The sequence below is a fragment of the Mustela nivalis genome (assembly GCF_964662115.1).
Source record: "Mustela nivalis genome assembly, chromosome: 18".
In the NCBI taxonomy this organism is placed as follows: Eukaryota; Metazoa; Chordata; class Mammalia; order Carnivora; family Mustelidae; genus Mustela; species Mustela nivalis.
The window spans coordinates 43733078-43757682 of NC_139037.1; the positions used below are offsets into that span (position 1 = coordinate 43733078).

Here is a 24605-nt window from a genome sequence, read left to right on the forward strand (position 1 = left end):
TTCTTTTTTTTTTTTTTTAAAGATTTTATTTATTTATTTGACAGACAGAGATTACAGGTAGACAGAGAGGCAGGCAGAGAGAGAGAGGAGGAAGCAGGCTCCCTGCTGAGCAGAGAGCCCCATGCGGGGCTCGATCCCAGAACCCTGGGATCATGACCTGAGCCGAAGGCAGAGGCTTTAACCCACTGAGCCACCCAGGCGCCCCTGGGCTTCTTTTCTAAGGTAGTACTTTTTTACGTCTTTGATTTTTTTTTTTTAGAGGTTTTTCTTTTATTTGACAGCACAAGCAGGGGCAGTGGGAGAGGAGAAGCAGGCCCCCCATTGAGCAGGATTCTGATGTGGGGCTTGATCCCAGGACCCTGGAATCATGACCTGAGCTGAAGGCAGACACTTAAGGACTGAGCCACCGAAGCACTGCTACGTCATTGATTTTTTGGTACCTTGTGTAGAATGCACACATTCTTGATTTATTTCCTCCTGATATGATTTGTTGATCTGTCCCTCATTTTTCCTATAAACTGGAAATTATAACCACAGAATTCATTAAGTTTAGGCACCTGGGTGGCTCAGTCAGTTAAGCGTCCAGCTCTTGGTTTTCTGCTTAGGCCAGATCTCAGGGTCATGGGATCAAGCCATATGTCAGGGCTCTGTGCTTACTCTCTCAAATAAATAAATCTTTTAAAATATTTTATTTATTTATTTGTCAGAGAGAGAGAGCACATGCACAAGCGGGGTGGGCAGGGGGCAGAGGGGGGATCAGGCTCCCCACTGAGCAAGATCCTGACTTGGGACTGCATCTCAGGACCCTGGGATCATGACCCCAGCCAAAGGCAGACGCTAAACCCACTGAGCCACCCAGGTGTCCCAACATGTCGGTGGCAGCTTTGTACATAGCAGACAACATGGCGCTTGCGCCTGCGGCTAAACAGAGGACCTGCGCACCACCTGAAAGACGATTGGCTATGCCAGCGACACCAACAAATCTTTTTTTTTTTAAGTAATGTTATTCATTTTTTGTTATGTAGTTTTCAGTGTCTTATTAAAGTTTCCCTATTATTCCTTACTTTTGCCAGTTTAAACTTTAAATGACTGAGTGATATCTGATTTAAAAATGTGATTGTATATCAAAACTGTCCATTGATCCTCATAGATTTACCCATTTTTAATTTATATGTCACTGGGATATAAAATAAGATACAATAAAAATACAATACAAAAAAATACAATAAAATAAGCAAAAATTTTAGAAGTTACATCTTAGAGAATTAAACTTTTTATCAACATATAGTGTTTTTTTAGTCTACAGTCATCCTTTCAAATTAATTTTGTCTGCTCCAAATTATATATATATATATTTTTTTTTTTAGATTTATTTATTTATTTATTTATTTATTTTGCCAGAAGAGAGAGAGAGCACAAGCAGGAGGAGTGGCAGGCAGAGGGAGAAGCAGGCTTCCTTTAAGAAAATAGCCTAATGCAGAATTCCATCCGAGGATCCCGAGATCCTAGGATCATGACTCAGCCAAAGGCAGATTCCTAACCAACTGAGCCACCCAGTCATCCCATGCTCCCAAATTATATTACTTTCTTTTATAAGTACTTAACTTTATATCATCTTTTTCATTGCTACCTCTCTCCTTAAGCTTTAGATGTGACCCTTTTAACACCTATAGCCACATTTTTTTTTACTTATTTATTTTTAAGATTATATTTTTTAGTAATTTCCACACGCAAAGTGGGGCTTGAATTCATAACCCCAAGATCAAGAGTGGCATGCTCCACCTACTGAGCCAGCCAGATGTTTTTATTTTTTTAACAGGAGGAAAAAAACAAAAGTTTTATTTTGTGCACTGGAGGCTCAATAATGAAATTGAGATGTTCTTAATTTTTAAGTTGATGTGTAATGGAATTAATCCATTTAAACTACCAATGATTATTGACAAACATGAATCATTTTTAGTTGCCTAATGTTCTTTCTGTATTTTTCTCTTTCTTATTTTCTTTTACATTTACCTTTTTTTTTTCTTTTATCACTTTGGAAATTTTTCACTCTTGTTTGAGTCTATAAGCTGTTAATATAGAAATAGAACAAGCATTTTAACTTAAAGTCCAAATTTAATTGATATTTAGAGTTTTCCATTGACATTTGTTAGAACTCTTCAATTTCAGGGGCACCTGGCTAGCTCTGGTTGCTAAGCTGGACTCTTGATTTTGGCTCAGGTCATGATCTCAAGGTCCTGAGAGCCCCAGGTGGGGTTCTTCACTGGGTGTGGAGCCTGCTTAAGATTCTCTCTCCTTGGGGCACCTGGGTGGCTCAGTGGGTTAAAGCCTCTGCCTTTGACTCAGGTCATGATCTTGGGGTCCTGGGATCGAGCCCCACATCGGGCTCTCTGCTCAGCGGGGAGCCTGCTTGTCCCTCTCTCTCTTTCTGCCTGCCTCTCTGCCTACTTGTGATCTCTATCAAATAAATAAATATTCTCTCTCTCTAACTCTCTGCGCTTTCCCTCCCCCATACCCACATGTGCATTCTCTCTCTCTAAAAAAAGGAGCTTCAATTTCAATCTGGCATCTCCACCTACTGCCAGGTGGTAGCTGTTGATGGAACATGTACCCCATCAATGATTGTAAGGCCCTTTTGGCTCCCCAGCCAGATGTCACTCCAACCTGGATCTGGGCAAGCCTGTGCAGGTGAGAGGGAAAGAAGAGGATAATGGCTTTAGGGAAGCAGAAGATGCTGCCATCAGCTTTGTGTTGGACCAGATCAGCTCATGTCTGGACCACCTGGAAGAAAACCTCTACCTCCACATCTGTCTCTAGGAGCTGCCTGAGTCCAATCAGCAGATCATGCCTTGAGTTCCAGTCCAGCTCAGGGAGGACCCTAGGCTCCTCTAGCTCCCAACCAGGACCCAATCCTTCCACCCTGGGCTAGGCTTTGGCCATGAGTACTCAGCACCTGACTTAGATACCTTCTCAAGGCCTGGCCTACAGGTTCCCTAGTAGGTCTATCTGCCTGGGCACCCTTCTGGTACTCCCCTTGGGGTGCCTGGGCCCACCCCCACCATACCTGGGGCCAGGTATGGGCATGTGACCACCCACCTTGCCTGCCTGTCCAGTTCCTGGCCACTCCCCCACTCTGCCCAGGCCTTGAGTGTCTACATTAAGCAGATCTCAAAAACCAATGAATGAATTTTTTTTAAAGATTTTATTAATTTATTTGACAGAGTAAGAGATCGCAAGTAGGCAGAGAGGCAGGCAGAGAGAGAGAGAGAGATGGGGAAGCAGGCTCCCTGCTGAGCAGAGAGCCCAACGCGGGGCTCGATTCCAGGACCCCGAGATCATGACTCGAGCCGAAGGCAGAGGTTTAACCCACTGAGCCACTCAGGTGCCCCCAATGAATGAATTTTTAAAAAATGCTTCCACTTCAACCCTCCCTTAAAAGTTGCTATGATGTAGTTCCTTGATACTTTTTCCTTTAAATTTTAAGGGATTTTTCCCTAAGATTTTCATTCATTAATTTGAGATAGAGAGATAAAACATGAGCAGAGGCGAGAGGCAGAAGGAGAGGGAGAAACAGACTCCCCACTGAGCAAAGAGCCTGACTTGGGGCTGGATCCCAGGACCCTAAGATCATGACCTGAGCCAAAGGCAGAATCTTAACCATCTGAGCCCACCCAGGTGCCCCCTTTTATTTTTAATTGAACAAATTAGACATTATATTAGCAGTTCACACAGGTTATATAGTAGGAATAGTTTGCACGTTTTATCATAAATATTTTATTGGTTTTTATTTTGTTTTCTATTTTCTGTTATTATTTTCTGTTATTATTTCTGTTGTTATTATTTTCTGCCTTAATCTTTGTTATTTCCTTCTTTCTGCCTTTTGTTTTGTTTTTAAACTAATCTCTATACCTAACGTGTGGCTCTAATTCACCACCCTCAGATTAAGAGTCACACTCTAACTACCCAGCCAGTCAGGCACCTCTGCTTTCTTTATTTTTAGTTTGCCCTACTTTTATTGAGATCTTTCTTTTCAGAAGCAAGTCAATCTGTGTGGCCCGTCCTTAAGAAAGAGTTACACATTCCAGAATTTTTAAGGTCAATTATAACACTTTTATTTTTTTTTAAAGATTTTATTTGTTTATTTGACAGACACAGATCACAGTAGACAGAGGGGCAGGCAGAGAGAGAGAGAGGGAAGCAGGCTCCCCGCTGAGCAGAAAGCCCGATGCAGGACTCGATCCCAGGACCCCGAGATTATGACCCAAGCCGAAGGCAGCGGCTTAACCGACTAAGCCACCCAGGCACCCCAATTATAACACTTTTTAAAACTTCGATTAAAGGGGATGCATTGGGCTCCCTGCTCAACAGGAAGCCTGCTTCGCTCTCACCTTCTCCCTGCTGCTCCTCCTGCTTGTGCATGCTTGCATGCTCACTCGCTCTCTCTCCATCAAATAAATAAAATAGTTTTAAAAATAAATAACCTTATAAATCTTTAATTTTTCATTTGGGTTTAGGCACTCAGGACAGCATATGTGGGCAAGAACCTTGTCTGTGATGCTTTAGGATCTTCCTCTCTTGCTCCCCATTAAGAACTTCCAGAAAGTCAAATAAACTTAAATGTTCTTAAGGGGAGCATAATATTTGTAGGCGATCAGCTAGACCTCAATTGTGAAATTGAAGAGTTTTGATTTTTGTTTCTGTCTTTCTTCTGTACCTGACCAAGAGGACAGAAATGCCTCCTGGCCTATTGCCTAGTTGAGGGGAGTTATTGAGGACCAGCAAGAATTTCAGGGAAAACTTAATAATAAATTCATGATATTTTTCATATATATAAGGAAGAGACCAATGATGCTAATGAAAAGAACGTTGTAGCCTATGGAAAAATATATAAAGAAAATGAGGAGAAATAGCCTGCTAAGGACAGTTTTAGAAATGGTAGGTGTATAGGATTATTCAGGAGATTCATGAGCAATTCATCTAAGAACTGATTTAATGAAAGAGAGAAGTGACTGAAGGAAACCAGAATATGTCACCTCTAAATATGCCTCCTTGACATAAAAGTTACTCTGAGCTGAAGGCAATTAAGAAGATATAAACCCAGGGGTGCCTGGGTGGCTCAGTGGGTTAAAGCCTTTGCCTTCAGCTCAGGTCATGGTCTCAGGGTCCTGGGATCGAGCCCTGCAACGGGCTCTCTGCTCAGCAGGGAACCTGCTTCCTCCTCTCTCTCTGCCCACCTCTCCGACTACTTGTGACCTCTACCAAATAAGTAAATAAAATCTTAAAAAAAAAAAAAAAAAGGAGATGCAAACCCAGAAAGAACTCCCCATTTTCTGCCTAAAGGCAAAAAAATTATTTTGCAGGATACAGACTCTACTCACCCCAGAGAGGGCATCAGAGGAATCTGCAAACAAACCCTACTCCATTTGTTTCCTCTTGATACTTACCTTCCCACAGTTTGCTGCTCTTAGAAGCCTAAAACTGTTTTCTTTTGTCCTGTCATTTTCTATAAACGTATGCTTTGTTGACGATGGTATATAATCTGGAATTCTAAGCCACCTATTTGAGCCGTTTTTGTTTTAGATTTCTCCTAGGTGATACCTGCTGCCCATCTCGATAAGCTGTTTTTCTGCTGTTAATCTTGTCTTTTATTACAGGGGTCTCAGCCAGCTGCTCAGAAGTGTAGAAGGAAAATTACTTTTCCACCCCTACATAATCAAAAAGTCTTAGGTTGTGGCTCCACTATGTTTTTTGACTACTTTATTGGTATTTGTGAATGATTAATTTTTTAGTCTCTGCTCCTTTTTCTCTTCAGGGTATTGACCAATATTTTAAGTGACAGACATTAAATTAATACTTGTTTGTCCATTTAATCTGTTATAAATACTTCCCCCAAATTCATGATGTTGTTTTTGGTTTTGCTTTATTTACTTATATTATTCAAATATTTGGGGTATTTATAAATAACCATAAAGATTTACAAATAACGATTATGTGAAAATTCTCTCTGGATTCCTCCCCTTGCTTATGTTTAGAAAACCTGTAGCCTAAACCAAAATAATAAAAATATTTACAAGATATTTCTTCAGGTTTTTTTTTTTTTTGCCATTTCTAATTAATTCAGTCCATCTTTAATGTTTCTAAGGATGAAGAATGCAATGGAATGAAGAATGTCACGTCACCTTTATAATCATTTCCTTAACACTTCATTGGACACTCTAGACCTTTCCCTGAGTATAAAAGTTGATATTTACATACATTACTGAACAGGCTGTCTTTATTTCAGGGGACACAACAAACTCAGCATCCCACATTCAGATGCTCACAGCCTGGCAAGCACACCATGGTCCTCGGGGCCACATCACTGACCCTCACAACAGGGCGGACCCTCACACACACGCCTGAGGCCTTGGAAGAGAAAAGCTCCGCAGTGCCCTTCTCAGAGCTCCCTGGTCGGGTATCAGCCTGACTCGCCTTCTTCAAGCAAGCACAACCCAGCCGGACTCGCCTTCTTCAAGCAAGCACAACCGGGACACCAACCCTTCGCCTCAGGAGTTGGCCTCCAGCAGGTCGGTCCTGTGCGCTTGCGAACGGCCAGGCCGAGCGGCCACTCCCAGAAGTCTCCCAGTTTCTCGCGCAGGGCGTGAGGCTTTACTTTACAGGACTTTTACGACCCTACGCTCCGTGTTCCACGGTGCGCGTCGTGACTGGGACCTCGGGCTCTCTCTGCGTGTCCCTTGTTGGGCGCCGCGCGTGAGTGGCCCCAGTATGAGGCGGACGTCCTTGTGTGCCGCCGCGGAAAAGGCTGTGCGGACGCAGCGTGGAGTCCGCGTGGACGGCGAGTGGCGGTCCCCTCAGGCCTGTGGGTGCTCGAGCCGCAGAGGAGAGTGCTTGTGCCCCTGTGAGAAGGACGGAAAGGTTGCGTATTTGTGGGAGGCGGAGCTAGGATGCAGTGGTTAAGACTAGGATAGGTGCGTGGTTGCTTTCCTGTGACGGAGGCGTAAGGTGCGTGTCGTTCATCTGAGCTTGGGTTGTGGTAGCTCTATGGTGAGTGGCCCTGGGACCGCTGGCTCTGGGTTCGCTGCCGCTTCCTCCACCTTCCTGTCAGCCACGTGTGACTACTACAGAGAAGTGACTGCTGGCGGGAAAACATACTGAGACCAGCTATTAGGACGGGAATTTTAGATCATGAATTATCCCGACACTGGCTTCTAGGAACGTGTGGATAGGGAGACTCCAAGAATAGTATTCCTTCCTGGGACTGTCCTTCTTGGGAGTTTTCTGGGGTCCATTTACATACCTGAGAATATCAGCATTCTTTGAGCCCTTAAGGAAGAAACCACGTGTGAACAGTCTTGCTTCATTCTGGCTAACACGTCTGAGGTCACAGCGGTTGTAGCCATAGAACATAAATGCTCAGTACCGTAGTGACTCTGATTATTCCCGTTCAGGTTTCTGTAGTTACGCAATGAAAACGTGAGTTTGTGACGTGTGTTTACAAGTTAAGGGACTGAGCTAGAATTCACGTGACCAAGACCAGGATTTCTTAACAGGGGTCCTTTGTATTTATAGGTGTAGAGGGAACCACAGCTCCCTGAAATCGTGTAGATAATTGCTGCGTATATTTGGAAACTTTAATTTTCCCAGGGTGTACATAATCCAAAAGATTTACACCTGGTTTTATCTAGGAACAAAAATTGCTGCACATTGAAACGATTTTGCACAAAATTAGTGATCAGGATGATGGGGATGGTTGAGAAAGCCCATGACATCAATGAGAGAATATTACGCAGGTGATATAATTTCTGTTTACACAAATTAGTTATTATAAGGAAAGAGACTGTTATCTAATGAAACAATCTTTATATTTATTGGATATAGTAGTCAAGAAAATTTTAGGGGTGCCTGGGTGGCTCAGTTGGTTAAGTGTCTGCCTTCAGTTCAGGTCATGATCTCAAAAAGAAGAGAAAGACAATTATCCTATTTTTACTCATATGTGGAACATAAGCAGTAGCACAGAAGACCATAGGGAAGGGAGGAAAATCTGAAGAGGGAGAAATCAGAGATGAAGATGAACCATGAGAACCTATGGACCCCAGGAAAGAAACTGAGGGTTTCAGAGGGGAGGGGTGTCAGAGAAGGGAGTAACAGGGTGGTGAGTATTAAGGAGAGCACATGTTGTGATGAGCACTGGCTGTTATGTATAATGGTGGATCTTTGAACACTACATCAAAAATTAATGATGTACTATAAGGTGGTCAATAAACTTAATAAAAAAAGGACTTTTTTAATATGAAAAAAAAATCGAATGTTAAATCTTCACAAAAGAATGTTTGTTCAACTACCTTGGATTGCAAATTCAATGCACTCTGCCTTTTTTTAAATTTTCTTTCCATAAAATTCCAAAATTTTCTTTTTCATACTTTTGAACTGACTCAACATTATTGTTAATTGTATTGTTGGAAACATGTAAATATAAGAACAGTGAAGTATTATCTAGAGTAAAAATTGTATTGCTGAGTATTTTGAGCTGAATTGTGCTCCTTCTCTGTCAATGAAATTTTAAAAATCACAATGCCCTAACCCCCACTACCTTAGAATATGACTGTATTTGGAGATAAGGCCTTTGAAGAGGTGATTAAAGGGTACCCGGTGGCTCAGCTGGTTAAGTGTCTGCCTTTGGCTCAGGTCATGATCCCAGGGTACTGAGATTGAGCCCCAAATCAGGCTTCCTGCTCATCAGGGAGCCTGCTTCTCCCTCTCCCTCTGCCTCTCTCTCTCTCTCTCATTGTCTCTCAAATAAATAAATTCTTTTTAAAAAATAATAAAGAGGTGATTAAGTTAAAATAAGGACCTTTAGGGTGAGCTCTAACCCAATCTCTCTGATGTTTTATAACAAGATACTTGGACACACAAAGACATGATCATGTGAAGACACAGCAAGAAGGAAGTAATTTGCAAGCCAGAGAGAGTATGTCATCAGAGGAAATCAACTCTAACACCTTGATCTTGGACTTCTAGTTTTCAGAACGTGAGAAAATTAATTTCTGTTGTTTAAGCCATTAATTTCTGTTGTTTAAGTCAGTGATATTTTGTTATGGTGGTGCTAGCAAACTAATATACTGGGTATACCAAAACCACAGAGCTCTAACTACATTTTATCAGGACATTCTCAGGGTTGTGCTTGAAGCAAGCAAATTTGAGGCATAAGAAAATATCTCACTCTAGGCAAAGAGATTTGCTCATAGGCTATTACAAAGTAGCATGCTCTTCAGGTTCAGTGTTCCTCACCTGTAACATAACCCACGACCTTGTGGGTAGGCATCTGTCTAGGCCCACCTGCTTCATGTCTCTGGGACTTTGGGGACATGGAGAACTGATACAAGAAGCTCAAGTTTCTTGGTGTGCCATGAGTAAAGTCCTGTTTTCGACCAGAAATCTCGTGTCTTCTCTGCCAGCTTTCATGAAACCATAATAGGCCAGCTCAATAGCCATCACATAGGGTAAAATCTCAGTCTCTTCAGAAAACTTGGCAGTGCATACTGTGGAAAATATATACATTTCTTAGCTTCATGAGAGAATAATCTTGACTTCTATCTCCCAAACTGACTTATTTTAAAAAAGTGTATCTATAGTCCAAATATGTTAAGCAAGCCTGGATCACAGCCACTACTTCCTTCAACACCAGGGATTCCAGTATCTGAAGTAGAGACAGAAGTTAGCCATGTTCTCTCCTTCATACATATGCCATACTCATTCTCCCTTGAAGTTTTAACAGAGGAGACCCACAGTTTCCCTTACAAGGAAAGATTCTGGGGATCCACATCAGTACTAGGAATTTCTTGAGTACAGCTTAGTCCATCTGAGCAAGAAACTGAATTTACTTACTTGGTATTCCAAGTATAATTTTTTAAAAAGATTTTATTTATTTATTTGACAGAGAGAGAGATCACAAGTAGGCAGAGAGGGAGACAGAGAGAGGAAGGGAAGCAGGCTCCCTGCCTAGCAGAGAGCCCGATGTGGGGCTCAATCTCAGGACCCTGGGATCATGACCTGAGCCGAAGGCAGAGGCTTTAAACCACTGAGCCACCCAGGTTCTCCTCCAAGTATAATTTTTGCTCTTACCTCTTCTGCATATAATGTTAGTGGCACTCCCTCTTGGGTCTCAGGGGGCAAAAATCCGCACATTATCTACAGCTTTGTTATCAATTAATTTCCCAGTACTTCCAAGTCATTCTTACTCCTTTCAGGATACAGAACTACTGCTTGGAGAGTATACAGTAACTACTGTTAAGATGATAATCGAAATATATAGTTAAAAAAAAAAAAAAACACAGGGAAAGCAAATACTATTAAAAACACTAGACGAGGGGCGCCTGGGTGGCTCAGTGGGTTAAAGCCTCTGCCTTCCGCTCAGGTCATGATCTCAGGGTCCTGGGATCAAGCCCCACATTGGGCTCTCTGCTCAGCGGGGAGCGTGCTTCCTCCTCTCTCTCTGCCTGTCTTTCTGCCTACCTGTGATCTCTGTCAAATAAATAAATAAAATCTTTAAAAAAAAACAAAAACAAAAACACTAGGCGGTGGGTCACCTGGGTGGCTCAGTCAGTTGAGTGTCTGACTTCAGCTCAGGTCATGATCTCAGGATTCCTGGGATTGAATCCTCGCATTGGGCTTCCTGATCAGCAGGGAGTCTGCTTCTCCCTTTCCCTCTGTCCCTCCCCCTGCTTGTGCACTCTCAGATAAATAAATAAAATAAAATATTTGAAAAAAACCCCACACACACTAGACAGGTTTGAAAAATGACAGACCTTAAAGCAGTTAACTGATTTGATATACCTGGGTGGGGAGGGGGGTGGTGAGTAATTTAACAATTAGAGGAAATTAAAGAGAAGATAATTCGGATGTATAGAGATAGAAACTAGGATAGGCCAAGAGGCAGTACCATTGAATGAGAAATGCCAACCTATTTGTAATCAGAGTTCCAGAGAATCAATAGAGTCAATGAGGGAGAGGAGATAAGAAGAATGTTAACATTTGAGAATTTCCTACTACTGAAGAAACATATGAATCCTCAGATTATGCAATAATAAAAAAATTATTTCCAAACATTTAAAGACTTAACACCTTCTCAAACTCTTCCAAAACATAGGAGGGAATACTTCCAAGCTTATTTTACAAGGCCAGTGTTACCCAATACCAAAACCAGACAAGGATACTACAAGAAAAGAAAATTATAGGCAAATATCCTTAATGAACATGGATGCAAAAATCCTCAACACAATACTAGCAAATCAAATTCAACAATACATTGAAGGGATCATACCCAGTGATCAAGTGGGATTTATTCCAGATTGGAAGGATGTTTCACCATCTACAAATCAATGAAATACACCACACTAACAAAATGAAGAATAAAAAATCATATGATCATCTCAGTAGATTCAGAAAAAGCATTTGACAAAGGTCAATATTCATTCATGATAAAAATCCTGAACAAAGTAGGTATATAGGGAATATACCTCAACTTAATGAAAGTCATATACGGCAAACCCACAGTTAACATTGTGCCAAATAGCGAAAGCTAAAAGTTTTTATTTCTAAGATCAGAAATAAGACAAAGGTGCCCACACTCACCACTTAATTCAACATAGTACTGTAAGTCCTAGCTAGAATCATTAAGCAAGAAAAAGAAAAGTCATCAAATTGGGAAGGAGGAAGTAAAACTGTCTCTACTTGAAATGACATGTACAGTAAACCCTAAAGACTCCACCAAAAATGTGTTAGAACTAATAAATGAAATTAGTAAAGTTGGAGGATATAAAGTCATCAGAAAATCAGTTGTGTTTGTATACATGAATAACGAGCTGAAAGAAATTAAGAAAACAATCCCATCTGGAATTGCATGGAAAAGAAAATACCTAAGAATAAATTTAACCAAGGAGCTGAAAGACCTGTATATTGTAAAGTATAAAACAGTGATGAAAGAATTGAAGACACAAATGAAAGATATTCTGTGCTCATTTGTTGGAAGAATTAACATTGTTTAAATGTCCGTACTACCTAAGGTAATCTATAGATTCAGTGCAATCCTTTTAAAAATTTTAATAGCATTTCTCAAAGAAATAGAACAAAGAATCCTGAAATGTGTATTGAAACACAAGAGACTGAGTAGCCAAAGCAATCTTGAGAAAGAAGAACAAAGTTGGAGGCATCACACTTCTGATTTCATTGTATTACAAAGATACAGCCATCAAAACAGTATAGTATTGGTATTAAAATAGACACATAGATGAATGGAATGGAGCCCAGAAATAATTTCATGCTATATCTTCAATTAATTTATGACATAGGATCCAAGAATGTACAATGGGGGAAAAGATGGTTTCTTTAATAAATGATGCTGGGGAAGCTGCACAGCCAAATGCTAAAGAATGAAACTGATCTTACACTCTACACAAGAATCAACTCAAAATGACTTAAAGATTTGACATAAGACTTGAAACCATAAAACTCCTAGAAGATAACAGGAGATATGCTTCCTGACATTAGTCTTTGTGATTTTTTGGATTTGACACAAAAGCAGAACTAAACAAGTGGGATTTTCAAACAAAAAAATCTGCACAGCAACGGAGACCAACAAAATGAAAAGGCCACCTACAGAATGGGAGAAAACATTTGCAAATTATATATCTGTAAAGGTTTAATATACAAGTTATGCAAGGAACTCACAACTCAATAGGAAAAATTCAATTTAAAAAATGGACAGAGGAACTGAATAGACATTTTTCTAAGGAAGATATATAATTGGCCAATAAGTGCATGGAAAGGTGCTCAATGTCATGAATCTTCAGGGTAATGCAATTCAAAACTATAATGAGATTTCACACCTGTTAGTATGGCTATTATGAAGACAAGAAATAACATATGTTGGGGAAATAATTATGAGTGTGGATTGTTTGTACACTGTTGCTGGAAATGTAAATTGGTGAAGCCCCTGTGGAAAACAGTAAAGAGGTTCCTCAAAAAATAAAAAATTACATATGATCCAGCAGTTCCATTTTGGGTATTTAACCAAAGAAAACAAAGTTGCTATCTTGAAAAGATAACTGCACTACCATAGTCACTGCAGTATTATTGTAATAGTAGTAGTAGAAATGGAAACAACCTAGATGCCCATCCACAGATGAATGGATAAAGAAAATGTTACACACACACAAACACACACAGAAGAATATTATTCAGTCACAAAGAAGGAAATACTGCCATGTGCAACAGCATGGATGGATTTTGAGGGCACTATGCTAAATAAGTTGGAGAAAGACAAATACTGTGTGTTTTTACTTATATATGGAATAAAAAAAACTTATAGATACAGAGAATAAATTGGTGGATGTCAAAGACAAGAAGTCAGGAGTGGATGAAATGGATGAAGGTAGTCAAAAGGCACAAACTTCCAGTTATAAGTAATTTGTGGGGGAAATAATGTGCAGCATGATAGCTATAGTTGACAGTATTGTGTTGTATATTTGAAAGTTGCTAAGAGAATAAATCTTTAAAGTTCTCATCACTGGAAGAAATTTTGTAATTATATGTGGTGATGGATATTAGTTACACTGATTTGGTAATGATTTCACAATATTATATAGATAAATCATTGTGTGTGTACCTAAAACCAATACAATGGTATATGTCAGTTACACCTCACATTTTATTTAAGAGCACATGCACAGATGGGGGGAGGGGAGAGGGAGAGAATCTTCAAGTAGGTTCCCTGCTGAACATGGGTCCCAGTGTGGGGCTTGATCTCAGGACATATGAGATCACAACCTGAGTTGAAACCAAGAGTTGGAAGCCCAACCAACTTAATCACCCAGGGTCCCCTACATCTCAGTTTTTTAAAATCCCACAATGATGGGGGTGAGTCAAAAGGATGTACAACCCAACTGAAAAAGCTCCCAGTCCCTAGCACTGAACAATTGAAGCAACAAAATACATAATATCATGTTGGATTATAACCCAATTTATAAATATCCAGAAATACATGATGCAAATAAATGATTTAGTAAATAAATAAGTGGGGGTGAATAAGCAAATATCCCATCCAGTAGAATTCGAAATAATGTATATAGATACTCCACCACCAAGGAGGTGCATTATAACTCTCCAATCCTTGCATGTGGGCTGTGCATAATGACTTCATTCCAAAGAACACAGTCTGGAAAGGGAAAAAAGAGTAATTTTATAATGGAGAAATCTGATATACACTACCCTAGGTAGGTGATCAAGTTAACTTCATCAGTGAAAATTTATCCTGGTAGTATTATACTTGACATGATTTGATGAAAATGGTGCTTTGCTTGTTTTCTCCCAAAATCCCATTAACCCATAATTATGAGAAAAAGATCAGTCTCATTTTTTTTTAAGATTTATTTATTTATTTATTTGACAGAGAGAGATCACAAGTAGGCAGAGAGGCAGGCAGAGAGAGAGAGAGAGGAGGAAGCAAGCTCCCTGCTGAGCAGAGAGCCCGATGCGGGACTCGATCCCAGGACCCTGAGATCATGACCTGTGCTGAAGGCAGCGGCTTAACCCACTGAGCCACCCAGGAGCCCAAAGATCAGTCTCATTTGAGAGACATTCTGCAAAATACCTAACTAATATTCCTTAAAACCTTCCAATGTCATCAGAAGCAAGGAAAGGTTGATAAACTGTCACAGCTAGAGTAACCTAGCGGAATATGACAACTAAATGTCACATGGTGTCCTAGATGGGATCTTGGAACAGAAAAAAGGATATTAGATAAAAACTAAGTAAATCTGAATAAGGTTATCAGATTAATACTTTATAGTGTATTAGCATTGGTTCATTAATTGTGACCAGTGTACCATAATGTAAGATAACAATAGGGGAAAACTGTTGTGGGATTTATGGGAACAATCTGTGCTATTTTCACAACTTTTCTGTTAAAGTCTACCAACAAAAATTCAACATGCTCATAATAGTTATCAGCACACTAAAAATAGAAAGGAATTTCCTCAGCTTGATAAAAAAAAAATGTAGGAAAAACATATAGCTAACATCATATTCAATGGTGAACTTTGGAACAGGTCTCCCTAAGGTTGGGAATAAGGTAAGGATACCTGTTCTCACTGCTTGTATTCAGCATTGTATTGAAAGTCCTAGTCAGTGTGACACTAATGGAATAAATATGAGAAAAGATGAAATAAAATGTTTTTAAAGCAATTACAAATTGAAGAATTTGAGTCTTAAAAAGCTGAGTACCTAAGTAAACAACAACAGAAAACCAGTATGGTGAATGTATAAGACAAATATCCAAATTGGTCTCTTTGCCCTGACTGACAGCAGGTGCCTCTGCTTATGTATATAAAACTTTTATTTGCAAATAACATGTTTGCATTTGAAGAGAACTCTATGGAATTTTTTTTAAAAGATTTTATTTATTTATTTATTTATTTGACAGACAGAGATCACAAGTAGGCAGAGAGATGCAGGCAGAGAAAGAGGGGGGAGGCAGGCTCCTTGCTGAGCCGAGAGCCCGATGCGGGGCTCAATCCTAGGACCCTGGGATCATGATCCAAGCCAAAGGCAGAGGCTTTAATCCACTGAGCCACCCAGGCGTCCCTGTTTCCCTTATTTCTATTAGTCTTGGTTACACTTAGCAGAATTTTATACTTTTAGAAATACCTTAACCTCTACTGAAGATTAAATATAAACCAATTGTGAACTGTTACAACAGAATTCTTTAGATGGCAAATTTATCAATCAGTTAAACACAAAACATGTTTACCAACAGATTTAAATATTCTTAGTTTCTTTGCAGTAAGAAGTCAAAAGTACAAACCTAGTTCCAGTAATCAGTGCTTTAGCGTTTTATCCCATTTGGTTAAGACCTAGATGTCCATAATTTAATTCCATTTGTCATCCAAGCAAAGCTTTAAACTTTCAGGTTACCAAAGACTTTGAAAGCTATCTCAGAAATTATCCATTAAAACTTTGAGACAGACAATTAATCATCAGTTTAGTCATCTCTTTGCGAAGAAATTTTAACAAACAACATGAGTTTATTTGACCTTCAGTAAACTTTGAAGTTTCCTGTTTACTGCTGATAACTTAAAAGACATGTATATCTTAATTAAGCCAACAAACTTAACTTAGTTCAAATACTGATTTACGTTCCACCTGGGCCCAGTCCACTTTGAATGTTTCCCTGAGACACGGGTGGGAGGATCTTGAGTGGGGGATGTTAGGTCCAGAGGCTGCTCTTCTTGCTCCTTGACAGTGAAGAGAGAAGGAGACGTGGTGCATGATCTAGAGGCCAGTCATGCAGGCTGCATGCACGTTGGTGCAGAAACACAATAAGGGGGAGACAGAAGAAACAAAGTTCTGCCAGAAGGCAGAGAAAGGATTCCTGGTTTTAGAGCTTATTAACTCTAACAGAGGAGCAGACGCTATGCTTTCCCACCAGCAAGGGGGAGGGGCTAGGCAGTCCATGTCGGGCCAGAGAGGGCAAGGAACTTCCCCAAAACAAAGGGAGTTTCGGCAGCTGCTTGGAAATATTACTTAAAGTCTCTGTTTTGAGTTAGACCAACCCCAGTTGGCTCCAGTTATAGCCAGCCATTAACATGGGAAATGAGTGAGAGAGAAGCCCCCACATCTATTAGGAGGAACATAGATAAAGTCAGAGTCCCCTTTGCTAGGGATGGCCCCACAACCTGGGCTTACTAGAAGGCTTATTCTGCAAAAGGCCCTTAGATTGTGGTCCTGGTGTAGAGCAGTGAAGGCCTAGGTATGAGCAATGAAGGTATAGCTTTAAGTAGTTAGTAGAAGACACTGACAAGAAACAGTAAAGACTGAAATCCATCATGGTCTATGCGACATTCCAACGCATGTGGTCCTTATAGCCAGCTTCCCTAGGAAACGGTCCCCAGTTGCGTTTTAATTCAATCAGGTACTGGTTTCGGCTGGTTTCTAATGGAGGTCCCGTGGCCAGAAGCGGCTAGACCAGGGATGTGGAGGGGATCACATTAGATCAATCAGGAGGAAACCTCACTAGGGAGTCTTAATATTGGCAGCTGTCCTGGTGATTTAGGTGGCTGTCCCATGCCCATGAGAGACAGCTTGTATAAGAACAGGAACAGAGAGAGGATATCAAGTTTCTGGGTCTTATTACCATTCTTGGCCCCCTAGAGACACTCATCAGTGGGAATTTTCTCGGTTCCCTAGGGACAAGCAACAAAACAGGCACCAAAAAAACAAGACAAGGACAACCAATGACAATTAACAAGAACACACTCGCACAGCCTCACTCCACACTAAGACAAAGCCCCATACACTTAAACAGCGCAACAGACAAAATTCCTATGCATTTAACAAACAGCACAACTGACAATAAAAACAAGATGCCTGACCGCCTAGGGGACTCGAGCCCCCTGGCTGCCTTGAGGGACCACAACCCCCCTGGTGACCGCTTAGGGGGACTCCAACCCCCTGAAACAGCGGGGGACTCTAACCCAAGCCAACAAACACACAAATTCGAACGGAGTTTTCTAACACCCACTGGCTGGTCAGCCACACCACATCCACAGGCACAGTCCCACTCACACAGCACTCAGGATCCTCACCTAGCCATCAAAACGGCGTTCACTGTGGACGTCGTTCTGGCACCCTTTCGTTGGGGACGTCTCCCGCGACTTCCAGTAATGGAGCCTCCAGGGTCGCAACCCTTTCACCCACCCAGATGAGAATTCTTTACCAGATCCAGATGGACCTTCAGTCCCTCCAGGTGAGAAATTTTTCACTGAGGTGGGCAATCCTCCTTCCGCGGTTCCTTTAGTTAAACCTCAGTATCGGGGATTTGTCTGTGTCTCTGAGGAGGCTCTTAAAATCTCGGTGGGACCTCCAAATGTTAGGGTACAGAGCCAACCACCCCTCAAATGGACAGAGGACACTCACGATAATGCAAGTCACACATCGAGGTTTATTTCCAGCTAGCTGGAGTCCGAGTATCTGCCCGACGCAGCAAGCTTCTACAAGGACCCCGAGCACTCAAAGCCAAGGGTTTATATAGCATTAAAAAAAAAAAATATCCAACTCACAGTAATTTTCCATCACTTCAGAGACCATACATACTTTTGGTTTGCGCCCCCCCCCCCCCCGCCCGGTGGTTTAGTAAGATAAGCTCTTTTCAACATCTGGTCCCTATGGCATAACCGCCTAGCCGCCCTGGTGGTTTAAGCTGATTAGCTGCTGCCCGGGTGTTGCAGAGTCGGGTACTTTCTTGGAACTAAAGCAGGGTGGGGGTCCCTGGTAGTAAAGTAGGGGAAAGTTCAGCCCTTGGGCCTGAGATGTTTGCCCAAGCTAAGATGGCTGTACTTATGCTAACCTACTCTTACACCCTTTGGTTCTCAGACCTCTCCCCTGAGATCTGTCTCCTGCTCCATGGTTCCTTCTCAATACTCCCAAGCTTCTGATCTCCTGGACTACCAAACCTTTTTCCTCAGAATTTGTCACCTCCCTCAGGAGTCTTGATTTCTGATGCCCAAGATCTTCTCTTGGGCTTCCAAACACCCCCTTCAAGCTCTAGCTCCTCTCTTGCTCTTGCAGAGTCCTTGAGCTCTGTTCCCTCTCCCAAGGTACCCTCAAACTCCCTTGAGGTCCTAGGTCCCTCCTCTAGCCTTCAGTTCCTTTCCTGTGTTCCCAGTACACTAAAATAGGCATACCCAAAATCTCCTCTGGGCCTCTCAATGAGCCTCATTTGCACAGGATAAAGTTGAGGATTAGAGTAAACAACTGAAAATTTAACAAAACAAAACAATACCTGAGGCTTAGAGAAGTGAAATCACTGGCTCAAGATTACATGTCAAATTGAAAGGCAGGGATTCAAATCCTATTAGTTTCTTAGACCTCTTATTTTCATCTACACACTTTAGATAGCTACATCTCCCTTTAAAATAGCTATCCATTAGAAACAACTATATTCCAGAAATTGTGTTAAGTGTTTCGTTGAGATAGGCATCATTATTACCGTTTTACTTTGAGGAAACCAAAAGCTAAGATTAAGGAACTAATAACTGGCAGAAAAAAGAACTGGAATGAGAGTTCTTCCAAATTCAAAGTTGGCATTCTTTTTCTTTTTAAATAGCTTTAAGGGGTCCCTAGGTGGCTCAGTGGGTTAAGGCCTCTGCCTTCGGCTCAGGTCATGGTCCCAGGGTCCTGGGATCAAGCCTTGCATTGGGCTCTCTGCTCTGCAAGGAGCCTGCTTCCCCCTCTCTCTGCTTGCCTCTCTGCCTACTTGTGATCTCTGTCTGTCAAATAAATAAATAAAATCTTTTTTAAAAGTTTTCTAAAAATAGCTTTAAATTTACCGCACTGTTTTGTGAACATTTATAGTTTACCAGCCCTTTTACCTGAGAGGCAAAACTGGCTGAGATTATTATTATTCCCACTTTATAAATGAGGGAAAATGTTCCAAGAGGTTAAGTGATAAGTCCAAGATTAAATCATCCATGTTCAAGTCAAGATGCAGTCTTTTTCTTGTGAATACATAGCTGAGACACTTTTCTCCACTAGCTCACACTCTCTCCTCTCTTTCCATTTTTATGTGAATTCAGGTTTTGACCCTCTCACTGTGGAGCTCATCATGTCCAACTTTGAAGTTGGCATTCTTAATCCTTATTTCACTCTATTTCCACATTATGTAGATGAGAACACTGAGGTTTAGAGACGTCCGGGAACTTCAGATCAAAGGTTGTGAAGGGGCAAAATTACAGGTCTTCTCTGCTTCCTCTCAGATTAATGCTAAATAAATAAAAGCCCAACTGCACCACTCTCCCCCTAGGAACCTTTGAGCAAGGAACTATTTAAAAAAAAAAGAGCTCGCAAAACAAACAGGGTTGCTGGGGGGGAGGGGGCTTGGGAGAAGAGGGTGGGATTATGGACATTGGGGAGGGTATGTGCTTTGGTGAGTGCTGTGAAGTGTGTAAACCTGGTGATTCACAGACCTGTACCCCTGGGGATAAAAATATATGTTTATAAAAAATAAAAAATTATATATAAATTGGAAAAAAAAAAAAAGAGCTCAAGGACAGACTTTTCTACCAAAATTTGATCAAATGCTGGCCTCTACCATCCAAAGGATGTACCCCACTGACAGAAAAAACAATTGGGGGAAGCCTGGGTGGCTCAGTTAAGCAGCTGCCTTTTTTTTTTTTTATTTTTTTCAATTTATTTATTTTCAGAAAAACAGTATTCATTATTTTTTCACCACACCCAGTGCTCCATGCAATCCGTGCCCTCTATAATACCCACCACCTGGTACCCCAGCCTCCCACCACCACCCCCCCGCCACTTCAAACCCCTCAGATTGTTTTTCAGAGTCCATAGTCTCTCATGATTTACCTCCCCTTCCAATTTACCCCAACTCCCTTCTCCTCTCTAACACCCCTTGTCCTCCATGATATTTGTTATGCTCCACAAATAAGTGAAACCATATGATAATTGACTCTCTCTGCTTGACTTATTTCACTCAGCATAATCTCTTCCAGTCCCATCCATGTTGCTACAAAAGTTGGGTATTCATCCTTTCTGATGGAGGCATAATACTCCATAGTGTATATGGAGTATACATCTTCCTTATCCATTTGTCCGTTGAAGGGCATCTTGGTTCTTTCCACAGTTTGGCGACCGTGGCCATTGCTGCTATAAACATTGGGGTACAGGTGGCCCTTCTTTTCACGACATCTGTATCTTTGGGGCAAATACCCAGGAGTGCAATTGCAGGGTCATAGGGAAGTTCTATTTTTAATTTCTTGAGGAATCTCCACACTGTTCTCCAAAGAGGCTGCACCAACTTGCATTCCCACCAACAGTGGAAGAGGGTTCCCCTTTCTCCACATCCTCTCCAACACATGTTGTTTCCTCTCTTGCTAATTTTGGCCATTCTAACTGGTGTAAGGTGATATCTCAATGTGGTTTTAATTTGAATCTCCCTGAGGGCTAATGATGATGAACATTTTTTCATGTGTCTGATAGCCATTTGTATGTCTTGATGGGAGAAGTGTCTGTTCATATCTTCTTCCCATTTTTTGATATGTTTGCCTGTTTCGTGTGTGTTGAGTTTGAGGAGTTCATTATAGATCCTGGATACCAACCTTTTGTCTGTGCTGTCATTTGCAAATATCTTCTCCCATTCCGTAGGTTGCCTCTTTGTTTTTTTTGACTGTGTCCTTTGCTGTGCAGAAGCTTTTGATTTTGATGAAGTCCCAAAAGTTTATTTTTGCTTTTGTTTCCTTTGCCTTTGGAGACATATCTTGAAAAAAGTTGCTGTGGCTGATATCGAAGAGTTTATTGCCCATGTTCTCCTCTAGGATTCTGATGGATTCCTGTCTCACATTGAGGTCTTTTATCCATTTTGTGTACGGCGTAAGAGAATGGTCGAGTTTCATTCTTCTACATATAGCTGTCCAGTTTTCCCAGCACCATTTATTGAAGAGACTGTCTTTTTTCCACTGTATATTTTTTCCTGTTTTGTCGAAGGTTAATTGGCCATAGAGTTGAAGGTCCATATCTGGGCTCTCTACTCTGTTCCACTGGTCTATGTGTCTGTTTTTATGCCAGTACCATGCTGTCTTGGTGATCGCAGCTTTGTAATAAAGCTTGAAATCAGGTAACATGATGCCCCCAGCTTTATTTTTGTTTTTCAACATTTCCTTAGCGATTCAGGGTCTCTTCTGATTCCATACAAATTTTAGGATTATTTGCTCCAGCTCTTTGAAGAATACCGGTGGAATTTTGATCGGAATGGCATTAAAAGTATATATTGCTCTAGGCAGTATAGGCATTTTAACAATGTTTATTCTTCCGATCCAAGAACATGGAATGGTCTTCCATCTTTTTGTGTCTTCTTCAACTTCTTTCATGAGTGTTCTGTAGTTCCTCAAGTACAGATCCTTTACCTCTTTGGTTAGGTTTATTCCCAGGTATTTTATGGTTCTTGGTGCTATAGTAAATGGAATCAATTCTCTAATTTCCCTTTCTGTATTTTCCTGAACCTCATCAAATCTATCTATGAAAGACCCACAGAAAATATCATCCACAATGGGAAAAAGCTTGCAGCCTTCCCGTTGAGATCAGGAACAAGACAAGGATGCCCACTTTCACCACTCTCGTTCAACATAGTATTAGAAGTCCTAGCAACAGCAATCAGACAACAAAGGGAAATAAAAGGTATCCAAATTGGTAATGAAGAAGTCAAACTCTCTCTCTTCGCAGATGACATGATTCTTTATATGGAAAACCCAAAAGACTCCACCCCCAAACTACTAGAACTCATACAGCAATTCAGCAACCTGGCAGGATACAAAGTCAATGTGCAGAAATCAGTGGCTTTCTTATACACTAAGCGGCTGCCTTTGACTCAGGTCATGATCCCAGGGCCCAGGAATTGAGCCCCACATCGGGCTCCTTGCTCAGCAGGGAGCCTGCTTCTCCCTCTGTCAGCTCTGTCTGCTCTGCCTGCCACTTCCCCTGCTTGTGTGCTCTCTCACAAATAAATAAAATCTGACAAATAAATAAAATCTTTTTTTTTTTTTTAAAGGAAACACAATTGGCCCTGTTAGGACAGAGGTTATCTGTTTTCTGTATCTACTTTCAATGGGGATTCTAGGGTTGGAGAGGAAGAGATTTAAGCCAAAATGTTTGTTACCAATGAGAAATGTCATTTTATTCAGTACAAGGTAGCAGGTTTCTGGAACTGAATGAGTACAAGTCCTTGTCTAGCCTCACCTTGAAGTGGGGAAAACGGAAGGAGGCTTAAAATCCATGATCAGGCTTATTTCCCACCAAGACCACAAAGTCCTCATGTTAGGCCAAATCATAGAGTAGGAGTAGGAATGTTGGGCCGCCCCTCAACAAGGTAAGAATTGGCTTGTGGTAGGTTTTTCCAGGCAAGTTCTAGGAATCCTACTGAGCGATGCCCACAGGTTGGATAGTGTGTACCCTGCTCTTCCCAGGCAGAGGTACAACATTATGGAACTTGAGAGGACCTGCAGGGGCATGGGAATGACCACAAAACAGGCCACAGAATAACCGTTCACCAAGTACTAGCTCCTGAGTTTTCAGGGGCTTTTTGAATATGGTCTCTTGGGGTTGGAATTCCTTTCTCTGCAGCAACTCTAGTAGAAGCCTCTGGATTTGGGGGGACTTAAATTGGTACAGATCCATGAGTTGGTAAAACTGTTCCATCCAAGCAGCACTGTCTTTTGCATAGTGTTGCTGCAACATCCGCAAAACATGATACACTGCCACAAATGTCTCCCATTGGGGCACCTCTTCCTTTTTTTTAGAGATGGACTGTGCTTTCTTCAACTTGGGCATTGTGAGGGCCCTGTCTTTTCCCCTAAAAGCTTTGAGGTCCTTCTGGAACATCAGTGCTAGGGTTTGTTTGTCCACAGAAGCATGGGCACCTGTGAAAATCTCTCTCGCAGCAGGGTAAACATGCTTCATGTCCATCTCTTCCAGAGCATTGGACAGCTGCCGTACCCGTGCACTCCTGTAAGGTTCGCCTAAAAGATGCCACTTTATAGCCTTTGGGACTCCAGTTCTTTTGGTGGTTGATGCTGACACTGGTGAAGGTATGGGCAGTGCCTTGAGGGACAAAAATTCCCTCTTTGCCTTGTGAAATTTGGGGAGTTCTTCCTTATCGCTCAAGACCTGGAACTCTTTCTGGAGTATCAAGTCCAGGGATTTTTTATTGACAGAGGGATAGACAGTTGTGGGAACATCCTTTCTGATTGGATGAAGGTGTGGTATCTCCTTAACAGCACAGGATAATTGTTGTGCCTGCTTCTTCCTATAGGACTCGGCTAAGAGATGCCAATTGAGAGCCACTGGGGTTTGAGACCTCCTGGTAGCTGATGGGAACACTGGTTCAATGATAGGGAATGACTCTAGCTGGCTGTGTTTTTCTTTTCTTTTAATTGGAGGGATCACTTTTAAGTGCACTGGACTCAAAACATCCTTATGTTGTGGTGTGTCTGTGTGACTTACCACGAGGTTCTGCCTGAGGTGTTTAGCAATGACTTTAAGATTGCACAGAGGCATCCATTTCGAGTATCCCTTGCAGTGAAGCCTCTGAGGAGCTGGTACAGTCTATGGAAACTGTCCCTGGAAAGCTTCTCTCCTGCTTTCAGTCTTATTAAAGCATTGTTAATCCAGTCCTCACCTGAGAAGCTCGCTTCTGAGTAGCATGGCCTTTCAGCTGGTATAGAAGTAAGGGATGGGGCTGGGGCTGGCCCTGGGGCCTGGCCTTCAGTTTTCCTCATTAGGGTATCCTGGTACTTAAAGAACCACTTCCACCTAGCACCTTTGGGCCAACGCTCTGGTTTCTGTGATTTCATGATAATATCAGGTAAGTGGGACTCTGGCCTGTGGAGGACTTCCGGGATCTGGATCTCTAAGCCTATTCCCATACCCCTGGCTTTCTCCAAGAGCACATCCTCTTGTCTTCCCCAAGAACTTGTCATAGGGTGTGCTCCAAGACGTTTAGTTTCCTGTCCTTCCAAATCCAAATGAACCCCCAGCACTTTCAG

At 41.5% G+C, this 24605-nt stretch overlaps 1 protein-coding gene and 1 long non-coding RNA gene across 3 annotated transcripts in view; both read right to left on the reverse strand.

Annotated features, from left to right (window-relative positions):
- Nucleotides 1-6256: 6256 nt before the first annotated feature.
- On the reverse strand, nt 6257-18125 carry LOC309853448. Of its 2 annotated transcripts, XR_014305690.1 has the most exons (6): nt 17640-18125; nt 14136-14212; nt 9289-9539; nt 7298-7452; nt 6497-6896; nt 6257-6462 (listed from the first exon to the last, which is right to left on the reverse strand). It is a non-coding gene; the product is annotated as an uncharacterized lncRNA (long non-coding RNA). The 2 variants fall into 2 exon arrangements; XR_014305691.1 differs by lacking the exon at nt 9289-9539 and having other exon boundaries at nt 17640-18122.
- A 4610-nt stretch (nt 18126-22735) lies between these two features.
- The window catches only part of LOC309853276 (uncharacterized protein), a 17919-nt gene continuing 16049 nt past the window's right edge, over nt 22736-24605 (reverse strand). Inside the window, 3 exon segments of the mRNA XM_082711115.1 lie at nt 22736-22980; nt 22983-24137; nt 24140-24602. Of these exon segments, the coding sequence (XP_082567241.1) occupies nt 22889-22980; nt 22983-24137; nt 24140-24602 (1710 nt within the window). The 3' untranslated portion in view covers nt 22736-22888.